General features: G+C 43.7%; 2 protein-coding genes across 8 annotated transcripts in view; one reads left to right on the forward strand and one right to left on the reverse strand.

The window, feature by feature from the left end:
* Nucleotides 1-1,098: 1,098 nt before the first annotated feature.
* Nucleotides 1,099-14,234, reverse strand: MYL4 (myosin light chain 4). Its single transcript, XM_044297735.1, has 7 exons — nucleotides 14,054-14,234; nucleotides 8,525-8,552; nucleotides 3,785-3,934; nucleotides 2,156-2,329; nucleotides 1,981-2,058; nucleotides 1,463-1,501; nucleotides 1,099-1,324 (listed from the first exon to the last, which is right to left on the reverse strand). Exons 1-6 carry the CDS (start codon nucleotides 14,168-14,170, stop codon nucleotides 1,473-1,475), a joined length of 576 nt encoding a protein of 191 aa, XP_044153670.1. The 5' UTR covers nucleotides 14,171-14,234; the 3' UTR covers nucleotides 1,099-1,324; nucleotides 1,463-1,472.
* The window catches only part of LOC122940867 (parathyroid hormone/parathyroid hormone-related peptide receptor-like), a 102,235-nt gene continuing 83,796 nt past the window's right edge, over nucleotides 3,941-22,379 (forward strand). For 4 of the 7 annotated variants that reach the window (XM_044297728.1, XM_044297733.1, XM_044297734.1 and 1 more), the window contains exon 1: nucleotides 3,941-5,230. The gene's annotated coding sequence lies outside the window, so the exon portion shown is untranslated. Of the gene's footprint in view, nucleotides 5,231-11,498; nucleotides 12,376-22,379 lie in introns of those variants that run through there. The other 3 variants (XM_044297732.1, XM_044297731.1, XM_044297730.1) reach the window with 2 other exon arrangements.

Below are 22,379 nucleotides of genomic sequence, written 5' to 3' on the forward strand. Positions count from 1 at the left end.
AATCATCCTGCAAAAACTGATCCTCACACAGCTCAGTAAACATAACAATATGGGGGTCAGAATATGGTGATGAAAAGAAAAAATTACTTTTATCCAAGCTTTTTTTTTCAGTATTGAAACAAAAGAAAAAAAATTATATAAATGTGGTATCTTTGTAATCATACTGACCCAAAGAATGAAGGGAACCAGTCAGTTTTACTGCATAGTGAACACCATAAAAACAAAACCCCAATTCCACCTAATTTTTTCCCAGCTTCCCACCACGTCATATGCATTATTCAATGGTGCCATTAGAAAGTACAACTTGTCCTGCAAAAAACAAGCCCTTATATGTGAACAATTTTTTTTTAAAGTTATGATTCCGGGAAGGCAGGGAGTAAACAACAACTAAAAAAATGGAAGATTGCCATGTCAGGAAGGGGTTGAAATGCTGTTTTTCTTTTGATGATTCGAGGCTCCATTCCTAAGTTATGATACTTTTTTTTAGGCCTTTGGTGCAATTAGGGCATCACTGTTGCTCTTGTTGCTCCCAAGCTCAACTAACTCCTGTGGCCAGCCCTCCCTTGCTGCTTTGCCCCTGCCTGGCCCTGTCAATTACAGCAGGCAGAGAGGGGCTTGCCACAGAAATGAGTGGAGCTTGGGCACAACGAGAGCCTTGTTGCACCGAAGGCCTAATTTGCATATAAAGTAAACATATCATAGCTCGGGAATGGAGCCTTAGATCAACAATATAAAAAGCGTTTCAATTAGGTGAACCACAGCTATATGCCTTTGCAAACAGTTGGTTTGGGACATCACTGGTAACAGATTCCCTTCAAGAAACAAAAAGCCAAAAAGCCTCATAATAAAAAATAAAAAAACAGGACTAAATGCTAGTGACACATAGCAACACTCACTAACATGCCATACACTGTATGTGACTGTCTACTGTTTTGGAGTTTGCTCAAGAATCTCCAGATATTTCCAGGAGGAGGAAGAGCTAAATATTAAAGATAGGATACAGTAGGCTCAGAGGTTCCTTAAAATTCTAGGCCAGGCCAGCAGACAAAATTAACGCTAAACATAAAAGAACTTAGAATCATACATGCAGGACACAACTTCTGTGGGTTTTTTTGTGAAATTTATTTGGTGGAATTCACCAGGAGAAAAAAAATCACATATAATTTAAAATTGCATGTTGTATTTCAATACAGGGCAACAGCCTCTATGAGGACTCCAGGACATTCACATTTCAAATGTGGCTTTTGGACCATGGCGAGTTGTCAGGTTCTTCATAATCAAATTGAATAGGGTGGTTGGGGATGGATGACTAGTTCATGGAGATCTATAAAAGATTAGAAACATGATGATGGTACCTGAAAACATGTTTATTACTAAATAATCATCTCTTGTCATATGATCATAACATGTAAAAATTATATTGATTTTATTTATTAGTAAAAAAAAATTACTAAACACGTACCACATTATTTTCAGCCAGCCATAATGTGCTTGATAAAAGCTGAGGAGGAGAAAAATATGAGTGAGATGATATTCACAAACAAGATTCTACACACATCTGTAAGCGCATTGATTTTAATTTGATTGTAATTCTTCATCTCTCCTGCAGAGGTGCTGCAAGAGAAATGAAAACTAGTCAGGTTTATGTAGATTAGCAGATAATTGCTGTGGGTGGTAGCAACAGGGGACCCTGTGATCTGTCTGTTATTGAGGGACTCTTTTTGTAGGTTGTAGATTAGAGTGGAAACTGAGTGAGGGATCCTGAGCCTTGAGGAGATGCTAATCATGGTGAATACACAGTTGTATATGGGTCTCTTGGTTGGAGAAGTATTTTTTTAATTAATTTTGGACTGTAATGATGTATGTACTACTTGGCAAGTTCAGAAAGCAGTCATTGAAATTGCATTGCTTGTGCACATAACATCTGTTTTAGTACCCATAACTGTAGAAACTTAGTATGACCCATGGTCATTGGGATACCTTCATAGTTAATACATCCATTGGTATCTTCTTGTCCTGACAGCAATTGTTCCACTTCACTTTCTTGCAGCTTCTCACCTGTATATAGTGAAAAAAGATTGTGAGTAACATGTCCAAAATGTATTTCTCTATTTCATTGTAGACCAAGTTATTCCTATGCAGCAATGTTATTCACCTAAGGTGGCCAAGACGTGGCGTAATTCAGCTCCCATCACAGTGCCATTGCTCTCCTTGTCAAAAACACGCAGTCCTTCTACAAAGTCCTCAAATGAACCCTGGTCCTTATTTTTGGAGATATGCTGAAGCATCGGAAGGAAGGTCTCGAAGTCAATGAGTTTGGTGTTTAATTCTGAAACAAGGTAAAGAAAAAATTGTAGCCATGTCTCCAGATACATAAAAAATAAAAGCAGTCCCTTTATAGTCTATCATAGCAATATTAACAAATAACTAAATAGTAACCCACCATGGGGTCACTGATTCCATGGAGATTCCATGAATGAATTATTATTTTCTTAACATATTAATACTTAAATGGTTCCTTATATACCCATAGATCACCGTTAGTTGTCTTAGTTGCTCTCTCTATCAGCCATATCTAATACCTCTTCAGGCATTACACAGTGAAGCCCATAAGCAATATATACATGACATAAGCTGTATTGTATTCTTGATCCTTCAGATTGCCATACCATACCATATTTATTGGATCTACAGCCAGACAGTTGTCAGGCTTTGGGTATTAGGTCACTAAGACTAAACCCTTCATGATGACCAGCTTCTAAGATTTTCTGTACCTTGGCATTAACTACATATAATGGATAATAACACACATACCGCTGCTTGGTGAAATGTCAATAGCCCTCCCCTGAATCAGCAGTAGGAATGTAATGTTCAGTTGGCATCTGGACCACTAACAAGTCCATTGGTATAACTGACCTTGTTTGTCCTTTCAGTACTAGGAATGAAATGATCACATGCCCATAAATACAGTGGGTGAAATACTTACAATCCTTTTGAGCCGTCTGTGGCCTTTATGCTCTAACCCACCATCTTTTCATAGCTCAGGGACTGAGGGGGTTTAATCCCTCATGCAGAAATAGAACAAGACATGATGCCAGGTGTCAGGGACTGTGTATTTGTATCAAATGGAAGGTATGTCACATAGAGCCAGAAAACGTGGAATGTGCCTATCAGTTTACCAAAGCAATACTATTTATAAAGTGGATTGTCTTCTTCTGGCTGTTGGTTTCATAACTGGAGCCTCGCCATCCTCCTTATATGTTCTATACTGCATAACAGAGAAATGTTGTCATCTTCTTACTTTGGCCATTGTATTACATTGGTAATAGATGTACTTTGTCACACCAATTCATATGCAGTACCATATGTTTTTCCACTCTTCCTTGTCTTCTCAGCACTCTACATCTCATTATTGACTGTCTATTCTGTCTTTCTCAAGCTCATCGTATATTTGCTCTTCCCCCTTCAACTGTGACCATTGCCTTTCATTCTTCTAAGGCTCCTTTTACATTGGAGTGGGCTCTCTCATCCTTTGTCCCACATAGCATCTACTATGCGTTCTACCCTAGTAGTTACCCCCATGTCTGTAGGGCCTGAGGGAGTTTACAATTCACTGCTATTGGAATTTAGAACTACTAGGAACTGCCTGTATGACTGATAGTATTCATACAGGTCTAAGTGAAGTTATCACTGCTCCAACTAGTCAACTAACATGTAAATATATCAATGGAAAGTAAAATCTGCAAGAACAAATAATCTGGAATCGGTCTTATTTTGCTCTTACCTTCTGGTTTCGGTCTTCCTAGGACCTTCAGTACTTCTGCATTGGTGGGATTCTGTCCCAAAGCCCTCAAAACATCACCACACTGCCCATAAGTGATCTTCATCTCCCCACCTGGGGTACGGTCAAACAGCTGGAAGGCCTCTTTGAATTCTGGGAGTTAATAAGAAAGATGCAAGATGTATTAGTACCAGTGGCGTACCGCCAATATAGGCAGACCACGCCGTTGCTATGGGGCCCGTGGCACAGGGGGGCCCGGAGCGCACGGAAGGCCCCGCCCACACTTAGTTAATTAGGTAATATGCGGCGCAGCGGCACTTGTGTGTTCTTCCGAACCCCCTCCCCCCCGTCGGAGCCACTAGCCAATCACTGACCTGAAGAAGCGAGACTCCGGGCTGCATTTCACACTGGCCAATCAGCGCAAAGAGGCTGCTGCTGATTGGCCATACATACAGTCCAGTGAGGCGATGCGGCGCATGATCCTCTGGAGTCCCTGCGCGTTGCTCACATGTGCTGCCCGCCTGAAGTTATCAGCACTGTCAGTGCAGTGGCAGACACCCCCCCTCCCTTCCCGGACTAAAGGACCGCTCCTGACCGGACCTGGGGCCGGTTTATATGGTTGGTTCATCATGTAGTATGCAGCCATCAAGGACTCATAGGGAGCAAGAAGGGGGGAGGGGGGGGTTCTCATAAAGGACAGTGTGCTTTCCTCCTACTTCCCCATCCCCTGGGCATTTTTGGGGGGCTTATAGAGGACTCAGGGGGGGAGGCTCATATATATGTACAGATGGTAATAGCTGTACATATATAATCATATACAGGAGATGCCCAGGTTACACAAGAATGGCCCATATCACTATATACAATAATATGTATACGGTATAACATCTTGTATATAGTGATATGGAGCATTGAGGTATAACATGGGGATCTGCTGTATATAATTATATATGTACATATTGTAACGTATATGGTATAAGTTACAGATCTTTTGGTATATTATATAGCAGAAGATGTATAACTTATACCAGCTGTACATATATAATTATATACAGGAGATGCCCAGGTTATACCAGCATGCTCCATATCACTATATACAAGAAGATGCAATACCATATAAATCTTCTTGTATATAGTGATATGGAGCATGCTGGTATAACCTGGGTATCTCCTCCTGTATATAATTATATATGTACAGCTGGTATAAGTATTGCCCAGGCCAATGCACTGCAGCCTTTCCCGCACTGGCTGTTCTATTGCGCCCCCATCTGCCTGCAGTTCTTCACCCTGTGTCTCCTCAACCTCTATTTTTCACAGGGGCGTCTGACTGCTGACTTTTATCATCCGGGGAAATGCTGTTCTGCTTGTGGCCGTCAGGGGGGCGATGTTGTCGTCTTCCCCCTTCCTGTGAATCCAGTTTTCAGAAACGTTCTTGTTTTGCAGAAGGAGGTGACGTCACTGCTTTAACTCTTTATTCTCTGGGGCTGTGTGTAAGTAAGCTTGTACCCACTGTGGCCTGCGTGCTTAACGTGGGGCACAGGGATGGGCCAAGGGTTGGCTAGTGGGCGGAGTTAGGGGGCCCAATTCAGATTCTTGCTATGGGGCCCAATGATTTCTATGTACGCCCCTGATTAGTACCATATTAAACAAAAAGTAATTCCAAAAACTACTATATACCAACACTTGGTTAATCTTTTTCATAGCAAGGAGCAGTTGGCAAACGTTCCCACAACATGGGACCACTTTAAGTTCCCAGTCTGCTCCTGATTTTAACCCATTCTAGTCCTTTTTTTTATGTGTTTCTCTGGAAAACCCCTACCAAATACAGGTGAAACTCCAAAAATGTAAATATCGTGCAAAGTTCATTTATTTCAGTAATCCAACTTAAAAGGTGAAACTAATATATGAGAGACTCCTTACATGCAAAGCGAGATATTTCAAGCTCATAGCTTCTGAAAGTCACAATCTCAGGTCCCCTTTGCTCAGGGGGTATGTATTAATTAGCTGACTAGAGTGTGACAGCCTAGAATATTGAACCTTTTCACAAAATTCCAATTTTAAGCTGCATTAATGCAATTCCTTTTAATTTGCATTACTGAAATAAATGGACTTTTGCACGATATTCATATTTTTCAAACTCATGCTCTGTGTGACCGTGGTTGACTTTTATGTATAGATTGTTAGTACCTAGAACTTGTTTGAAATTAGAGAAAAAGTTTTTTTTTTTCAAGGAACATTAGCATTCATGCCCACAAACATTATCTTGTATTGCTGCTCAGCTCCATTTAAGTGAATGCACAGCACCTTTTTTTGTAATCTCACATGAGTCCCTGATATAAAATCTTTCAAGGAATCTGGCCAAAGGAATACGGAAACAATTATCCAGTACTCCAACAGTGGAACCTCAGCGGAACATCAGAAGCAGCTGAACAATATCGCTTACCAGGGTCAGTTTACTATTATATATGCTGATTCTAAACTAGAGTTATTCCTCGGTCCATTGCAGTGGACATTCCCTTCATACCAGATTCTTTCCTTGGCAGTCTAGTCCCTTGACAACGCTCAATGCTTTGTTCTTTACAAGAGCTTTGGGACCATATAAAAAGCTTTCTATGTTTAAAACTGACCATAGATAAACCTATTCTAAAAAAAAAGGGATTATAGTTATGATGGAACGTATTGTTGGACATGGGAAGCAACAGGCTGAAAAAAAAAAAAAAAACATTTAAAGGGGTTTTCCAGGCTTTTAAAATTGATGACCCATCCTCAGAACACCCGGCACCCCCGCATATCAGCTGTATGAAGGGAAGGCGCACAATGGGCACGTGCCGTCTCCCTTCGCTCTGTGTCCTAATGATAGGTCATCAATATTAAAAGCCCGAAGAACCCCTTTAATATCTCATTTATTTCCTCGGCCCCATGCACACAATCTTATCCATTTTTGCGGTCAGGAATGCATACACACCATCTCTATTAGAGCAGGAGTGTTGTAGACAGCCCTTCTTGAGTCTTCTTAGTCTCCTTCTGCTGTAGATTCTATGTGTTGAGTTTGGTATTTATTAGTATTAACCCTCATTCATTGTAGAGGGCATAAAGCACACACTTCCTGCTTCGCTGTCTATATGGTCAGTATAGTAAAGAAGGGTTTCATTCTAATCTGTCAGCATATATAATGCAATGGCACAACGGATGCATAATTATTTACCCAGTCTCTCTTACTAGAGGCTGACTCGTGAATACAGATGAGCAAAGTTATCAAAAATTTTATTCAGCTGCTTCGCCAAAGTTCACAAAGAAATTCGATTCATAACAAATTACTTTGTCATGAATCGCATTCCAATATATGTAGTGGGCGCAATGATGGGGAACGGAAATCATGCCGCCCCTCGTCATTGAACCCCCCTCAGATGCCTGCGTTCAATGCTGATCATGGCATCTGACAGTCACATTGAGGCCTTTCAGGGGTTTATCAGGAGTTAAAAACAAAGAAGAAAACACGCCAAATCTCACGTGCACTGACGTCACCAAGTCATCACGGTGGTCGGGGGCTGTGACGAAATCACTGATGATGTCACCATGCCCGACCAGCGTGGTGAAGTCACCAGTCAGTGCGCGTGAGCTTTGGCGCGTTGTCTTCAATCAATATGGCCGCAATGGCCTCTCCACATGAAGTGTGAATGTATTTTTTTTTTTTTTACCGCCATTTCAGGAAAAATTGACTTGTTACCACAAAGTGCAAGGAAATTTGGCTTTGTGACTAATCAAATTTTTCCTGAAATTTGCACTGAAGTCCACTTTGTTAACTTCAATTCGCTCAACACTACTCATGAGCCAAGATCGTAATCAATCTGCTTAGCTTCCCTCTTCAGCTGAATGCTGGGAATGGGAATAAATGAAATTGTTCAAAGGGGCCCATAGATCCCACACATTTTGTAAAATCTGCTGACAGTCTTTAGCCCTGATGGCTGGATTGTTTGTGAATCTGCTGAACTGAATTTAGATCTCCATAGGTCTCTTTGGAGATCTACATTCAGTTCAGAAGAATTTTGAGGCGCCCTGGATAGAACCAGGTGATCATCTGTGTATGGAGTTATCTCAACTTTCCCAGACAGTTGATGGAGGAGAAAGACGGTTCGGACATGTTGGATTTCAACATACTCAATTGTTTCTTGTCAAGGGAGATAAGCTGTAGCCAGAGGTGTCAGGCAATGGCTCCCCCCCTATTGAGAACACATGCATGATCAGCCAAGCGTGCAAGGACTCAGAAGTAATAGCTGTCGGCCTAAAGCTATCTGAAGCTGGTGTATGACCACCTAAGGCTGGATTCAGACCTGAGCGTTCGGGATGGAGCGCTCTTTATGCGCGATTGTATGCGCGTTTACAATCGCGGCTCCGGAACAAGCGAACGCCCATTGTCGCGCGTTCCCGGAAGTCTATGTACGGGAACGCGCGACAAGACGCTCCAAAGAAGCTCCTGTACTTCTTGGGGCGTCGGGCGTTTTACAGTGCGATCGTACACGCTGTCAAACGCTCAGGTGAGAACCATTCCCATAGGGAATCATTGGTTCTTGCCTGTTGAGCGTTTTACAGCGCGTAGGAACGCGCTGTAAATTGCTCAGGTCTGAACCCAGCCTTAAGCTTTTATCAATCAGCTTTATCTGCTTTCAACAGTGAGAATCTTCGATGTGTCTGTGCCTTTAATTTTGTGACAATACTGACATTAAAATACAATAAGGAAATTACCTTCAATCTGATCAGCACTGAATTCAATCTGTAAAGAAAAGAAAAATATATTTTATTATTACAAAAATTAGTTTAAAAAATAACAAGAAAAAATGATGGTGAAGACAAAGGGCCAGATTTATCATTAACTCAAGTCAGAATAAGGCCCCATGCACACGGCCGTGTTTCACAGCCATGTGCGGGCCGTGGAACCGCGGCCTGGATCCCTCCTGAGAGCAGGAGCGCACGGCGTCACTGGTTGCTATGACGCCGTGCGCTCCCTGCTGCCGGCACAGTACAGTAATACACTGGTATAGATCATACCAGTGTATTACTGTATTGCGGCGGCAGTAGGGAGCGCACGGCGTCATAGCAACCAGTGACGCCGTGCGCTCCTGCTCTCAGGAGGGATCCAGGCCGCGGTTCCACGGCCCGCACACGGCTGTGAAACACGGCCGTGTGCATGGGGCCTAATGGAGTGAAAAAGTCGCAAATTTTTGTGCAATCGCTTAAACTGCGCAAAAATGTACGACTTTTATTGGCTCTGCACTATGCTCGCCAATTTTCTGAAAGTGGGTGTGTTTTCTAATGTAAATGAATCTCTAGACAGATTTACTATTTCGACTATTTAAAAAGTCGCAAAAAAGTCGCAAAAAATTCGCAAAATCACTCCAGTGAGGACCATGCTCATTTTATGAGACTTTATAAAAGAACATGCGACTTTTTTGTAAAGATGTGCAACGTTTGTAAAGCTGCTTACTGACGGATAAACTGCTATCGTCAAACCACATTTGTTACAGTCTTAAAGGGCCGATCATAAATCTGACTTGGCTAAAACTGACTTTAGCCATATGTGAAAGTGGAGTGAGCTGTCAGAGTAATGATAAATCTGGCCCAATGACTGCTGATCTCATGTCTAGAAGACAAATTAATTAAAATGTTTTAAAACAAGAAGCCTGGTATTTAAATAAGAAAAGTGTTAGGCCCCTTTCACACGGGCGAGATTTCCGTGTGGGTGCAATGCGTGAGGTGAACGCATTGCACCCGCACTGAATCACGACCCATTCATTTCTATGGGGCTGTGCACATGAGCGGTGTTTTTCACGCATCACTTGTGCATTGCGTGAAAATCGCAGAATGCTCCTCTTTGTGCGTTTTTCACTTAACGCAGGCCACATAGAAATGAATGGGGTTGCGTGAAAATCGCTGAGAAACCGCAAGCAAGTGCGGATGTTGTGCGATTTTCACGCACGGTTGCTAGGTGACGATCGGGATAGGGACCCGATCATTATTATTTTCCCTTATAACATGGTTAGGCTACTTTCACACTAGCGTTCATGGGTCCGTTCGTGAGCTCCGTTTGAAGGAGCTCACGAGCGGACCCAAACGCCTCCGTCCAGCCCTGATGCAGTCTGAATGGAGCGGATCCGCTCAGACTGCATCAGTCTGGCGGCGTTCAGCCTCCGCTCCGCTCGCCTCCGCACGGACAGGCGGACAGCTGAACGCTGCTTGCAGCGTTCAGCTGTCCGCCTGGCCGTGCGGAGGCGAGCGGATCCGTTCAGACTTACAATGTAAGTCAATGGGAACGGATCCGCTTGAAGATGTCACCCTATGGCTCAATCTTCAAGCGGATCCGTCCCCCATTGACTTTACATTGAAAGTCTGAACGGATCCGCTCAGGCTGCTTTCACACTTAGAATTTTTTCTAAGTTATTAATGCAGACGGATCCGTACTGAACGAAGCCTCCGTCTGCATTAATATGATCGGATCCGTTCAGAACGGATCCGATCAAGCGCAAGTGTGAAAGTAGCCTTATAAGGGAAAATAATAGCATTCTGAATACAGAATGCATAGTACAATAGGGCTGGAGGGGTTAAAAAATGGTGATGGATCATGTGACGGACATCAAAGGTCCTATTCCTCACAAAAGAAGACAGAAGAGATGCCGGCTGCGCGAACAAGTGGACTAAGGTGAGTTAAATTTTTTATTTATTTTTTATTAATCCCTCCAGCACTATTATACTCTGCATTCTGTATTAAGAATGCTATTATTTCCCCTTATAACCATGTTATAAGGGAAAATAATACAATCTACACAACCTTGAACCCAAACCTGAACTTCGGTGAAGAAGTTCTGGTCTGGGTACCACATTCAGTTTTTTATCACGCGCGTGCAAAACGCATTGCACCCTTGCAATAAAAACTGAACAACGGAACGCAATCGCAGTCAAAACTGACTGAAATTGCGTACCTACTCGCACGGGTTTGCCGCAATACACCGGGACGCATCTGGACCTAATCCGGACACGCTCGTCTGCAAGGGTCCTAACAGTTTGCACTCCAAGCTTCCTGAGTGCTTGTGTGCTGCCATGCAGCCTTCCATGCTTCAGCATTGGAGTGCCGTCTCCGAAAATAAAAGTAGGTACTGGAGTGTGAATATAGGAGTAACCATGATACAACCAAAACGGAGCCAACATGCAAGATTAAATGTTTGATTGTTAACGGCCACTAAAAGGGAACCTGTCGCTATGAAAATGTAATGTAATCTGCCAGCAGCACGTTATAGAGCAGGAGGAGCTGAGCACATTGATAAAAGTGCTGAAAATCTTGTAAGATATTCCTTGAAATTCTGCTGTTTCTTTGTTTAGGAGTCATGGTCATGTGGGTGTTCTACTCACTGACTGACAGCTAAGTCGCTATGCTTAGTCAAGCAGTGTTAGGCTACATTCACACTCGCGTTTGGTGCGGATCCGTCATGGATCTGCACAGACGGATCCGTTCAGTTAATACAACCGTCTGCATCCGTTCAGAACGAATCAGTTTGTATTATCTTAAACATAGCCAAGACGGATCCGTCTTGAACACCATTGAAAGTCAATAGAGGACGGATCCTCCAAAGAGGAGTGGAGATGGAACGGAGGCAAACTGATGCATTCTGAGCGGATCCTTTTCCATTCAGAATGCATTAGGGCAAAACTGATCCGTTTTGGACCGCTTGTGAGAGCCCTGAACGGATCTCACAAACGGAGAGCCAAAATGCCAGAGTGAAAGTAGCCTACACACCCCCACACACTCCCTGGCACTGGCCAATGTCCAAACAGCTAGGTCACCATTGCCGTAGAGGCAACCCGGTGTTTGATTAACCCTTTTCACAGTCAGAACATGGAAAATACTATAGTGGGAATGCCCTGAAAACCTTTGCTGGCTCCCATAGCCCACTGATAATTCAAACATTTGTGGGGGTGGGAGATGCGAACCCCAGAAGCAATGTTTGAGTTGGAGGCTAACAATACAAAGAGAACTGATGTCCAGCCATCTAGATTCAGTTATATCATGGTGGAAACCTGAGGAGGGGGATCCCCTAGGGAATCCTTCATCTGGGATGCCTTTGTTCTACAAGGTGCAGACAGAATATTTTGTTCCTGATTTTGTCACTTGTCCTGACATCTGCTTCCCTGAGTGCTATTAAATGTCTCTATGTGATAGGATTTCATCTACTTGTTGTCATATCTCGTACATGGGGCCGGAACATCTCTTGGCAAATGATCATGTAGCACGAGTTATTATATTATATCATCTCCATATAAACACCACGGAGTCTGCTATTCAGATTGGCACAATTATCCCATTGCTTCTAGGGGATGGTATGTACAATGGAGGCAACATAGGGGCACTCAACGTGTCCTCATAGACGTCTTAAGGTGGTGCACAGGCCACTTGAGATTCAAAGTGCCATTTTACAGAGCTTTGTAGTATGTAGAGGAGACCTATTGGTGGTGAATGTGGTTGCTGAAGGTCCTGGTTATACGAGTGATGAATATAAAGACTGATGCCCCCCGAAAGCAAGTGTTCCACCAAAGTATCATGACTGGTAAGGTTACTACATGGTTTCAAGTGCTCCCAAATTCATCCCATCTCGTATGGTGCGTTCAACTCCATTAATGCCACTTCTTACATTATACAGGGAATGGCAAATATTTTATGACTTTGATGATTTTTATGATTTTTTTGATTTTGCAGTCTTGCAATTTCATTCTGAAATCACTGAAAGTTGAAATGCTGATGATGTCATTTATTTGCACCATCAGACATCTTTAGTATGTTCCTTTTTACATGGTGTCATTTACTTTAAAGCCATATGCAGGAACTTGTAATAGTTTTTTTTATATCTTTGGCAAGATGTCCTATATAGACAGATGTACAGGTGCCTTTTCACGCTCCCATAATGCATACAATATGACTAATTTCACTGGTCCTTAACCATAGACCCATAGTGTAAATAATCATAGCGATCACTTTGGATAGTCAAGATTGCAATCGTAGATCTTTACGTAAGGTGAGCATAAGACCTCCTGCACACGACCCTATATATTTTGCGGTCTGCAGAATGCAGATCTGCAAAATATGGATACCATCTGTGTTGCATCCGCGTTTTTTGGGGGCCCATTGATTTCAGTGGGTTCGCCTTTTGCGGACAAGTATAGGACGTGTTCTATCTTTTTGTGGAATGGACATATGGATGCGGAAAACAAAAAGATTATCTATGCGCTTTCCACATCTGTATGTCTGTTCAGCGCACGGACCACATCTATATTTCGCGGATCCACAGACACAGTCATGTGCATGGGGCCCTTTTAACATGGGCAGATTATTTCTGTTAATGCATTCTGATTCACTATATAACCAGAACATGTCAATGGTAGGGACATTTAACCATAGCGATAATCGTACTGTAAGGGGTTAAACATTTGTTCCCATACAGCGTGCCTATTGCCGGCAACACATCTGTGTTCACACAGGGAAATGCTTATGTCTACACAAACATGCAAGCAGCCAACAAACACTCATTTGTTGATGGATTGTCGGATATAGTAACACAGGGCAATGATCGAGAATGAATGTTGTATGATCATTGGTCCTTAAGGGTCGTGTGAATGAGCCCTAAATGTAATCTCTCAATGATCTGGCAATTAAATAAAGACTTTGGAGCTCAGCCTAACAGCATTGCAGTATCAAAAAAATTGCCACATTCAAACATAAGCTGTTAAATTTTTTCAAGGAGAAGATGTGCACTTAAATTTGCACCAATTTCTGTCTAAATTAAGGCTGACGGTGCTGCTGTCCCTCCCTGCGCCTCCACACTTTCCTTGCGAGAGAGAAGTTGCAGATTTTAGCTCACATATAGCATCTAACGCAGAAGCAGAGAGAAGCTGTTAATAACAAAAATTGTGTTCCTCACCTAGCCCAAGATCTCTGTTTGTTGTCAGTGAAAGTGAACATTCTTGTTAGCATCCAGAGTCTGAAAGATCTTGCAGATAAACTATCAAGACAGGAGACAGCCTTGTCTCACAGAGGACTGTGCAGACTGGAAACTATTGTAACAACCTCTTAAAAGATCTATAAACATTTTCAGCCTCTGTATGTAAACAAGAATGCTTCCATTCAGTGACAGCAAGCAGATAGGTAGCCAAGTATACAGCATCCTCCAGCACACTGCATTCTGACAGAGCCAAGCATCCTGTCTCCTCTCCATGGTAGTGAATACTTACTGAGACACTTTTTGGGTCAAATGCAACTTCCTTTGGGGGCTCTGGAGCAGGAGGCGGCGGTGCGGCGGCAGCGGCTTTGGGGGCATCCTTTTTGGGGTCTGGCTTCTTGGGGGCCATGATGTGTAAGTAAGGGCTTCTTGGGTGGCAATGAATGAGAAGGGAGGAATGACAGAGCCAGGGTGGTCACTCAGCCCCCTCTTATATCTAGGGAGAGGGAGCTGTGCTACTATAAAAGGAAGAGTGACAGAGATGTCCCACATGTCAAGTATTCTTTGTTATCAGCGCCACCGACCTACCCTGAGATATTAACTCTTGCCCTGCCAAATCACAGAGTTTCTGATGAATGGCTGGGGAACATTTGCAATTACTGCTATTGTTAGGACCCCTTTGGGAGCTGTAATGACAACTACATTGGTTCTGTCCAAGCTTTCCTAGTGTGCTGAACATCAGTGATGGCCAGTTCGCAGTGTTCGCCATCGAACACATGCGATCTGCCGTCTTTAGTCCCAAGCCCGGCGATGCAGAGGTAAGTCCTTACCTGTGCCTGCGCCGCGAGCCGCTCTGAAACACATGCGGTCACCGGGAGCAGGCAGTTCCGAGAACCGCGCGATGAAGGCTGTTCTCGGAACTGCCTGCTCCCGGTGACCGCATGTGTTTTAGAGCGGCTTGCGCGGCACAGGCACAGGTAAGGACTTACCTCTGCATCGCCGGGCTTGGGACTAAAGATGGCAGATCGCACTTGTTCGTCGCCGAACACTGCGAACTGGCCATCACTGCTGAACATCATAGAAGTTATAGAATTGAGAGATAAATCAATAGATAATAAGAAAGAATATTTGCTCCGGGTCTTGAAAAGCTGAGTGAAAACCCCTGGGAGAGCTGTAAGGGAGTCAATATTGGTTGCCACCCAGTTATTCCATATTTTACATCCTGACAGAAAAGTAGAAAACCACTGCACTGCAGCTGTTGGTGAACTACAAGTCCCTGTATGGCTTTCTTCTAGAAGGGTGATTAGATATCCAGGAACGGTAGTTCTACATATATTAGTGTAGAGAATAGGATTTTACAGCTGTCAGTTGACAGGGTGGCATTGTCAGACTCCCAAGGTCATACTTTACGAACAGCTGCAACCATAAGCCTGCCTATATAAATATAATATCAGTGCAGCACTACATATTAGTACAGACAGGGTGGCGGTGTGGAGGTGGGCTCTGGCTAGGAGGGGGTTAGTCGTACAGGCCTGTGTCTATTCTTAGAGGTGGGATGTAAAGCATTATTCTCATTAGATACATAGTTAGGCTTAAGTGTCGTACCCAACCCCCCCCCCTCTCCCCTCCCAACTGACATATGTCTAAGTTAAGGGACGGGGTCATGTCCTCCCATGCTGTGTGACAATGTGACAAAAGCAGGTACCTCTTAAGCGACAAATAACAAGAGATTAAATGTGATCAAATCTTGTGGAGGAGCATAATGCTCTTATTATTTGGCAAAGTAAATAGGAAAAGGCCTGTGGCCAGACTCCAGAGGCCACTTATGCCTCCTGCCAGCTTAGGCTTCTGTCCACCATTTATTTTAAAGAGGACCCAGCTTGTCCTCACACAATAGTAGTCGGCCATATACCTTTACAGGTGTATACCTTCACCGATTCCGGTGTTTGTTTCTTCTAGTCCCCCCCCCCCCTTTTTCCCTCAATTGGCGATGTCCTCTGATACTAGTGAATTGTCAGGTGGACCAGTTTCAATTGTGTAAGGATGGAGCAGGTCCTCTCTAGGTGCTCATGCGTCATCTCATACAATAATACTCCATAATTAGGCACATTTCAGGTTGTAGAGCATGACAATTCTCTTGGAGGCTACAACGAAAGACATATTCATTGCCTGTTGGCTTTCTCATAAGGGTATGGCCACACGGTTAGGTTTGCTGATGCAGTTTTGGAAGCCAAAATCAGGAGTGGATCATGAAAGGAGAGGAAGTATAAAGGGCAGATACGACTTCTCTTTTTTTTTTTTTTATTCACTCCTGGTTTTGACTTCCAAAACTGCATATGGAAACCTGAGCGTCTGGCCGTACCCTAAACAGATATAATTAAGAAAAAATAAAGGGAGATATATTAGCTCACTTGAGTCAATGATGGAAGCACGGGTGATGCCAGGAACGTAGCGCAAGTTTAACAACAAGGAGTATGAAAAACCCAGCTTCAAAAATATGAACACAGCCTTTATTGTTCCATAGTGTAAAATCCAAGATAGCAAAAAAGTCTACACATTTCAGGTCAAACAAAAACCCTTAATAATGACTAAGGGTCTTTGACCCAAAACGCAAAAATTTTTTTGCTATCTTGGATTTTACACTTATGAAGCAATAAAGGCTGTGTTCATATTTTTGGAAGCTGGGTTTATCGTATTCCTCCATAACTAAGAAAAAGTTTTAAGAATTTTGTAAGAACTTGTCAGAGGGGAATGATTCAAAGACTAACTGCATGCAGATGTAAATGATACCTTTAAGTTCTCAAGGAAAGGACCCCTAAGTATGAGACGCCTGACCCACAAACTGAACTATTTCTCGGTTTGTTTGACCTCTGCTTGGAGGGCATAGCTGAGGGATGTTTCTGTCATCTCCTTACTACAACCACTACTTTCCATGCTTCTTTTTCTTTACATCGTTGTTTCCATTGTATCCCTATTTTATCTCACTCCATGTAATGGAATTTGGGGTCTACGGTCCCTTCTGTATTTTGTATCAAAGACAGGACTGAGTTAAAGGAAATGTGTCACCAATTTTTTTTCCTGCCAGTTTTAATCAGATAGCAAAATATATGCTTTTTTTCTTATCTCTTTTTATTTTCTAATTGCAATTATTTTTTTATTCTGTTTCCTGAAGATGACTATGAGGGTGGCCATCTTGCCTGAGACAGCATTTAGAAAACTTTTAAAGAAATGCTTTACTGCAGCCACATGGGCCATAGATGCAATGGACAAGACCTCATTGACTTCTATGGGAGAGCTTTCTAGGCATGATCTATAACCTTTGTGTAGTGTCCCACTAGGTAAATGTGGGCACTACACAAGGGTCAATTGGGACACGTTGTTCCCACCTCCTGCGGGACAGGGTCATTGTATTTTATATAATGTTTTATTGTGTATTTTCCCTGTTATATCTGTGTATCAGGCCTGCTAGGGTGTAGTTCCTCCTCCTAGACAGTAGAGGGAGCTAGGGAACCCCTAGTATTTATAGTCAGGCCCAGGCTAGATAGCCCAGGCTTCTAGCTTGCCACCAGGAGAAGGGTCTGCCTCATGAGAGAAACTAAGTTCCTACCAAGTACAGTGCAGAGCAAAAGGTATTCCAGCCGAACCAGAGAGCTGAAGGGCAGAAGGATCTATTTAAAGCAAGGAGACATATACCTGAGGAAGTTTTCCCTAACCAAGGATAAAGCCAGCAATAGGGCATACGGGCCTTGGGATAAAGACAGACAGGATTCTGAGGAAAGTGCAGCCTGATCTGTAAGTGTTTAACCCTCTGCGTATCTTGCAAGAACAATGTACCTGCCAATTGATGTAAAGCCTGCATGTTACTATCACTGACCTATGGAACTTTGACCAAAGACTGTATATAGTTAACTGTTCCAGTAAACAGAAGTTTTGGTTCACCACAACATCGTGTTCCTCTATTATTCCTACCATAAATCGGTGTGCCACCGTTACCGGCACTGGCGTCACGAATTTAAAGGGATCTTGCCACCGGCACATTAAACAAACCTGCAACATCCAGGGCACCTCACCTACCATCAGGCCTGGTCCCTATACACAGAGAGTGCCCCAGAGGTCCCCTGTGCCAGCCTCTCCATCACTGCTGTACGTCCACCCAGGGTATATAAAAGACAGTGAGTACTACAACCACCCTCGGTTAGTAACTACCCCTGTGACCTCACCATTCGCCTCACCCTGCAGGGCTGCGTACTGCATTTGCAGAGTCCATTGTACAAGCAAGCAGCAGATAAGCTTTGACAATCACCAATTATGAATAGAAGATCCTGTGTTATCTATACACAGAGGTGATATATGCCATTCTAAACCTGCCTCAAATGATAGTGAAATAACTGCAGTAAAGTGATCTGGTTGGACCAAGAAGTGGCGTCTATTATTAGGCTTAGTGGCTAGTGGGGAAAAATGCAGGATTTTATTAATTTTTTTTTGTTTAAGTCTAAATATCGACATGGAAAATTAAAAATAACGTCCTCAAAAATGTATTTTACATAAAAACGTGATTTAAACAAAAGTTTATTGTTAATAAATAATACTGGCACTAGGATGGAGGGGAGCATTATATGCTGGCATTAGAACGAGGGAGCATTATATACTGGCACTAGGGTGGGGTGGAGCGTTATATACTGGCACTAGGGTGGGGGTGAGCATTATATACTGGCTCAAGGGTTGGCGGCATTATATACTGGCACTAGGGTGGGGGAGCATTATATGCTGGCAGTAGGGTGGGGGGAGCATTATATTCACATACTGGCTGTACAGGGGGGAAACATTATATACTGGTTGTACAGTAATGTGCAGAATTATATACAGGAACAACAGGGAGGATGGAGGATCATTATATACTAGTACTACGGGGGGATATTATATATATACTGACACTATGGGGGGCATATATATACTCTCACTATGGGGGTGGAGTAGCATTAAATAGTAGCACTATAGGGGGCCATATATATATTGACACTACAGAGGGGGGACAGAGAAGTATTATATACTGGAACCATGGGGAGCTTTATAATACAGGGGGCACTACAGGAGGAGCATTATAAATATTAGGGGCACTGGTGGCATTATTGCTACCAGGGAAACTGGGGCATTATTATTCCTATGCACAGTGGGCATTGCTATTAATGGGGGCACTATTGGGGAGTGTTATCACTATTGGGGGCACTATTGCAGCACACCAGACCTGCAGGGTATTGCGAAGTAAGGTCACGGTTATGGGCAATCGAGGGTTACTCACTGTTTGTAGGAGAACCCTGGGCAGGCATGCTGCAGTAAAGGAGAGGCTGGCACAAAGTTCCTCTGGGGCACACTCTGTATGTAGGGACCAGGCCTGATGGTGGATGAGGTGCCCTGGATGTTGCAGGTGTTTTGAGTGCCTGGGGCAAGGTCCCTTTAAGGATCGTGACGCCAGTGCCTGTAACGGTGGCACACCGATTTCCAGTTGTAATAAGTGAGGAACACAAGTTGCGGTGAACCAAACTTTGCTTTACTTGGAACAGTCCAACTTTATACAATAAGATAGTAATACAGTTCCTTGCATCAAATACTTCACAAGCAGGCTTATTTCAATACTGGCAGGTATAATCTTGGCAAGATACACAGAGGGTAATAGATCCACGCTTCCCAGCCCAGGCTGCACTATTTCACAGTTATACTGGCTGGCTGTATTCCAAGGCCTGTATGCCTAAAATGCTGGCTTTTATCCTTGGCAAATAATCTTCCTCCCGTATTTATCCTTGCCCTATATTTGTAATCCTTCTGCCCTTCAGCTTACTTGCGTCTAGCTGGATACACTGGCGCTGCTTGGCTTGAGGCTACTGCAGGTTTCTCCCAGGAGGCAAAACCCTTCTACTGGGGTGTCTCTTCTGAGCTAACATAGACTCAGGAACTTCAGGCTGACTAGGCTTCACTTCTAGCCACCTGGACTGCACTAACTCTTCCCTGTCTGGGCCTACCTATATATGCTCGGGGCTCTCTAGCTCCCTCTAACGTCTAGGAGGCTGAACTACACCATAACAGGCCTGATACCCAGATAACACAGGAAAAAGAACATAAAACATCACATTAATGCAATAAACACATTAACCCTTGTGTAGTGCCCACCTTTACCTAGTGGGACACTACATACCCCCACGCCATGAAGTTGCCCGTCCTCGGCGCAACATAAAAGGGGTCCGCCCAGCTGGAAACTGCAACCTGAAAGACAAAACGACAAACAGGCATATACAGCAATCACCACTTTAGCAGCATAAACATATCAAGCAGTTCCACTGGAAAATGCGGTGAAAAGGGGCGTCGTTCTCTTCTAAGGCTTGATAGTCCTGGCCCTGGATCTGGGAATTTGGAGGCAGAATTACCGGCCGGTTATCCCGGATCCGGACAGTACAGATTTCTCCTTTTCTGTTGGCGAACCTTTGCTGAGCACACAGCACACTGATAGTCTTTTGAATGACTCTTCTGGAAGCAGGCGTGGCTGAAGATATAGTTTGGTTCAAAGCTTCAAGCACTTCGGAGTAACAATTTTTAAAGACATTAGTCCCTAGGATCACAGGGTGCCCTCCTTTATCTCCTGCTTGTACCACAATCACACCTTGCTGTGGTAAGTGGACTTTCACTGGCTTACCGTTGCTGGCAATGATATCTAGCCAGGACTCCGGTAGCTGGGTAAGGAGACTTGAATCCCAGAACTTGTCAAAGGCAGGTCGTTGGATGGTGGTGACCTGAGACTCAGTACCCAACAGGGCTTCAAATGGTATCCCGTTGATACAGATGTACATTTTTGGACGAGATCCTACGTATTTAGACATTCAGCTTGGATCCTTTGGACCTACTGTTCTACCTCCCGAGGGGCAGTCCTCTGCCTCAGGGGTTGCCCGTTTGATTCAGTATGTCCATATTTTTTACAATAGTGACAGACAGGCTGTTTGCGATTTCTGGACCGGTAACTCGGTCGTCCATCAGGTTCTTTGGAGTATACATCTCTATATGCAGGCGGGAGCCTGGGAGGAAAAGGGCCTTCATCTTCCAGTAACACCAGTCTCTCCCATTCCTCTATTTTCTTGCATACTTTCTCTAAGCTCAAAGTGAGATAGTTTACTTGCTCTATTAGTGCTGCCACTACATCTGTTACTGGAGACTGAGTGGCTTCACTGACTCCAGCCAGCCCCACATTGACAGTCTTTGGCTGATAAGCCTGAGGTTCAGGGGAGGCTGCTGGCCCCGCGGCAGGGTTATGGCCTAGTATACTGATGGCCAGCTCTTTGAATCCAAAAATGTACAATTGGGGTGTTGAGCTGACAGCATCCTCAGCTGGCCCTTTAAATGTTCAGTACTTATACATGCAATGAACTGTTCTCTAAGAGTCCTGTCCTGGTCGTCAGCTTCCTTGGGTCCACCTGGATCACAGCCCGCAGGGTTGTATCGACATGGAAAATTAAATATCGACATGGAAAATTAAAAATAACGTCCTCAAAAATGTATTTTACATAAAAACGTGATTTAAACAAAAGTTTATTGTTAATAAATAATACTGGCACTAGGATGGAGGGGAGCATTATATGCTGGCATTAGAACGAGGGAGCATTATATACTGGCACTAGGGTGGGGTGGAGCGTTATATACTGGCACTAGGGTGGGGGTGAGCATTATATACTGGCTCAAGGGTTGGCGGCATTATATACTGGCACTAGGGTGGGGGAGCATTATATGCTGGCAGTAGGGTGGGGGGAGCATTATATTCACATACTGGCTGTACAGGGGGGAAACATTATATACTGGTTGTACAGTAATGTGCAGAATTATATACAGGAACAACAGGGAGGATGGAGGATCATTATATACTAGTACTACGGGGGGATATTATATATATACTGACACTATGGGGGGCATATATATACTCTCACTATGGGGGTGGAGTAGCATTAAATAGTAGCACTATAGGGGGCCATATATATATTGACACTACAGAGGGGGGACAGAGAAGTATTATATACTGGAACCATGGGGAGCTTTATAATACAGGGGGCACTACAGGAGGAGCATTATAAATATTAGGGGCACTGGTGGCATTATTGCTACCAGGGAAACTGGGGCATTATTATTCCTATGCACAGTGGGCATTGCTATTAATGGGGGCACTATTGGGGAGTGTTATCACTATTGGGGGCACTATTGCAGCACGCCAGACCTGCAGGGTATTGCGAAGTGAGGTCACGGTTATGGGCAATCGAGGGTTACTCACTGTTTGTAGGAGAACCCTGGGCAGGCATGCTGCAGTAAAGGAGAGGCTGGCACAAAGTTCCTCTGGGGCACACTCTGTATGTAGGGACCAGGCCTGATGGTGGATGAGGTGCCCTGGATGTTGCAGGTGTTTTGAGTGCCTGGGGCAAGGTCCCTTTAAGGATCGTGACGCCAGTGCCTGTAACGGTGGCACACCGATTTCCAGTTGTAATAAGTGAGGAACACAAGTTGCGGTGAACCAAACTTTGCTTTACTTGGAACAGTCCAACTTTATACAATAAGATAGTAATACAGTTCCTTGCATCAAATACTTCACA

This window comes from Bufo gargarizans, chromosome 6 (assembly GCF_014858855.1).
Source record: "Bufo gargarizans isolate SCDJY-AF-19 chromosome 6, ASM1485885v1, whole genome shotgun sequence".
Classification (NCBI taxonomy): Eukaryota; Metazoa; Chordata; class Amphibia; order Anura; family Bufonidae; genus Bufo; species Bufo gargarizans.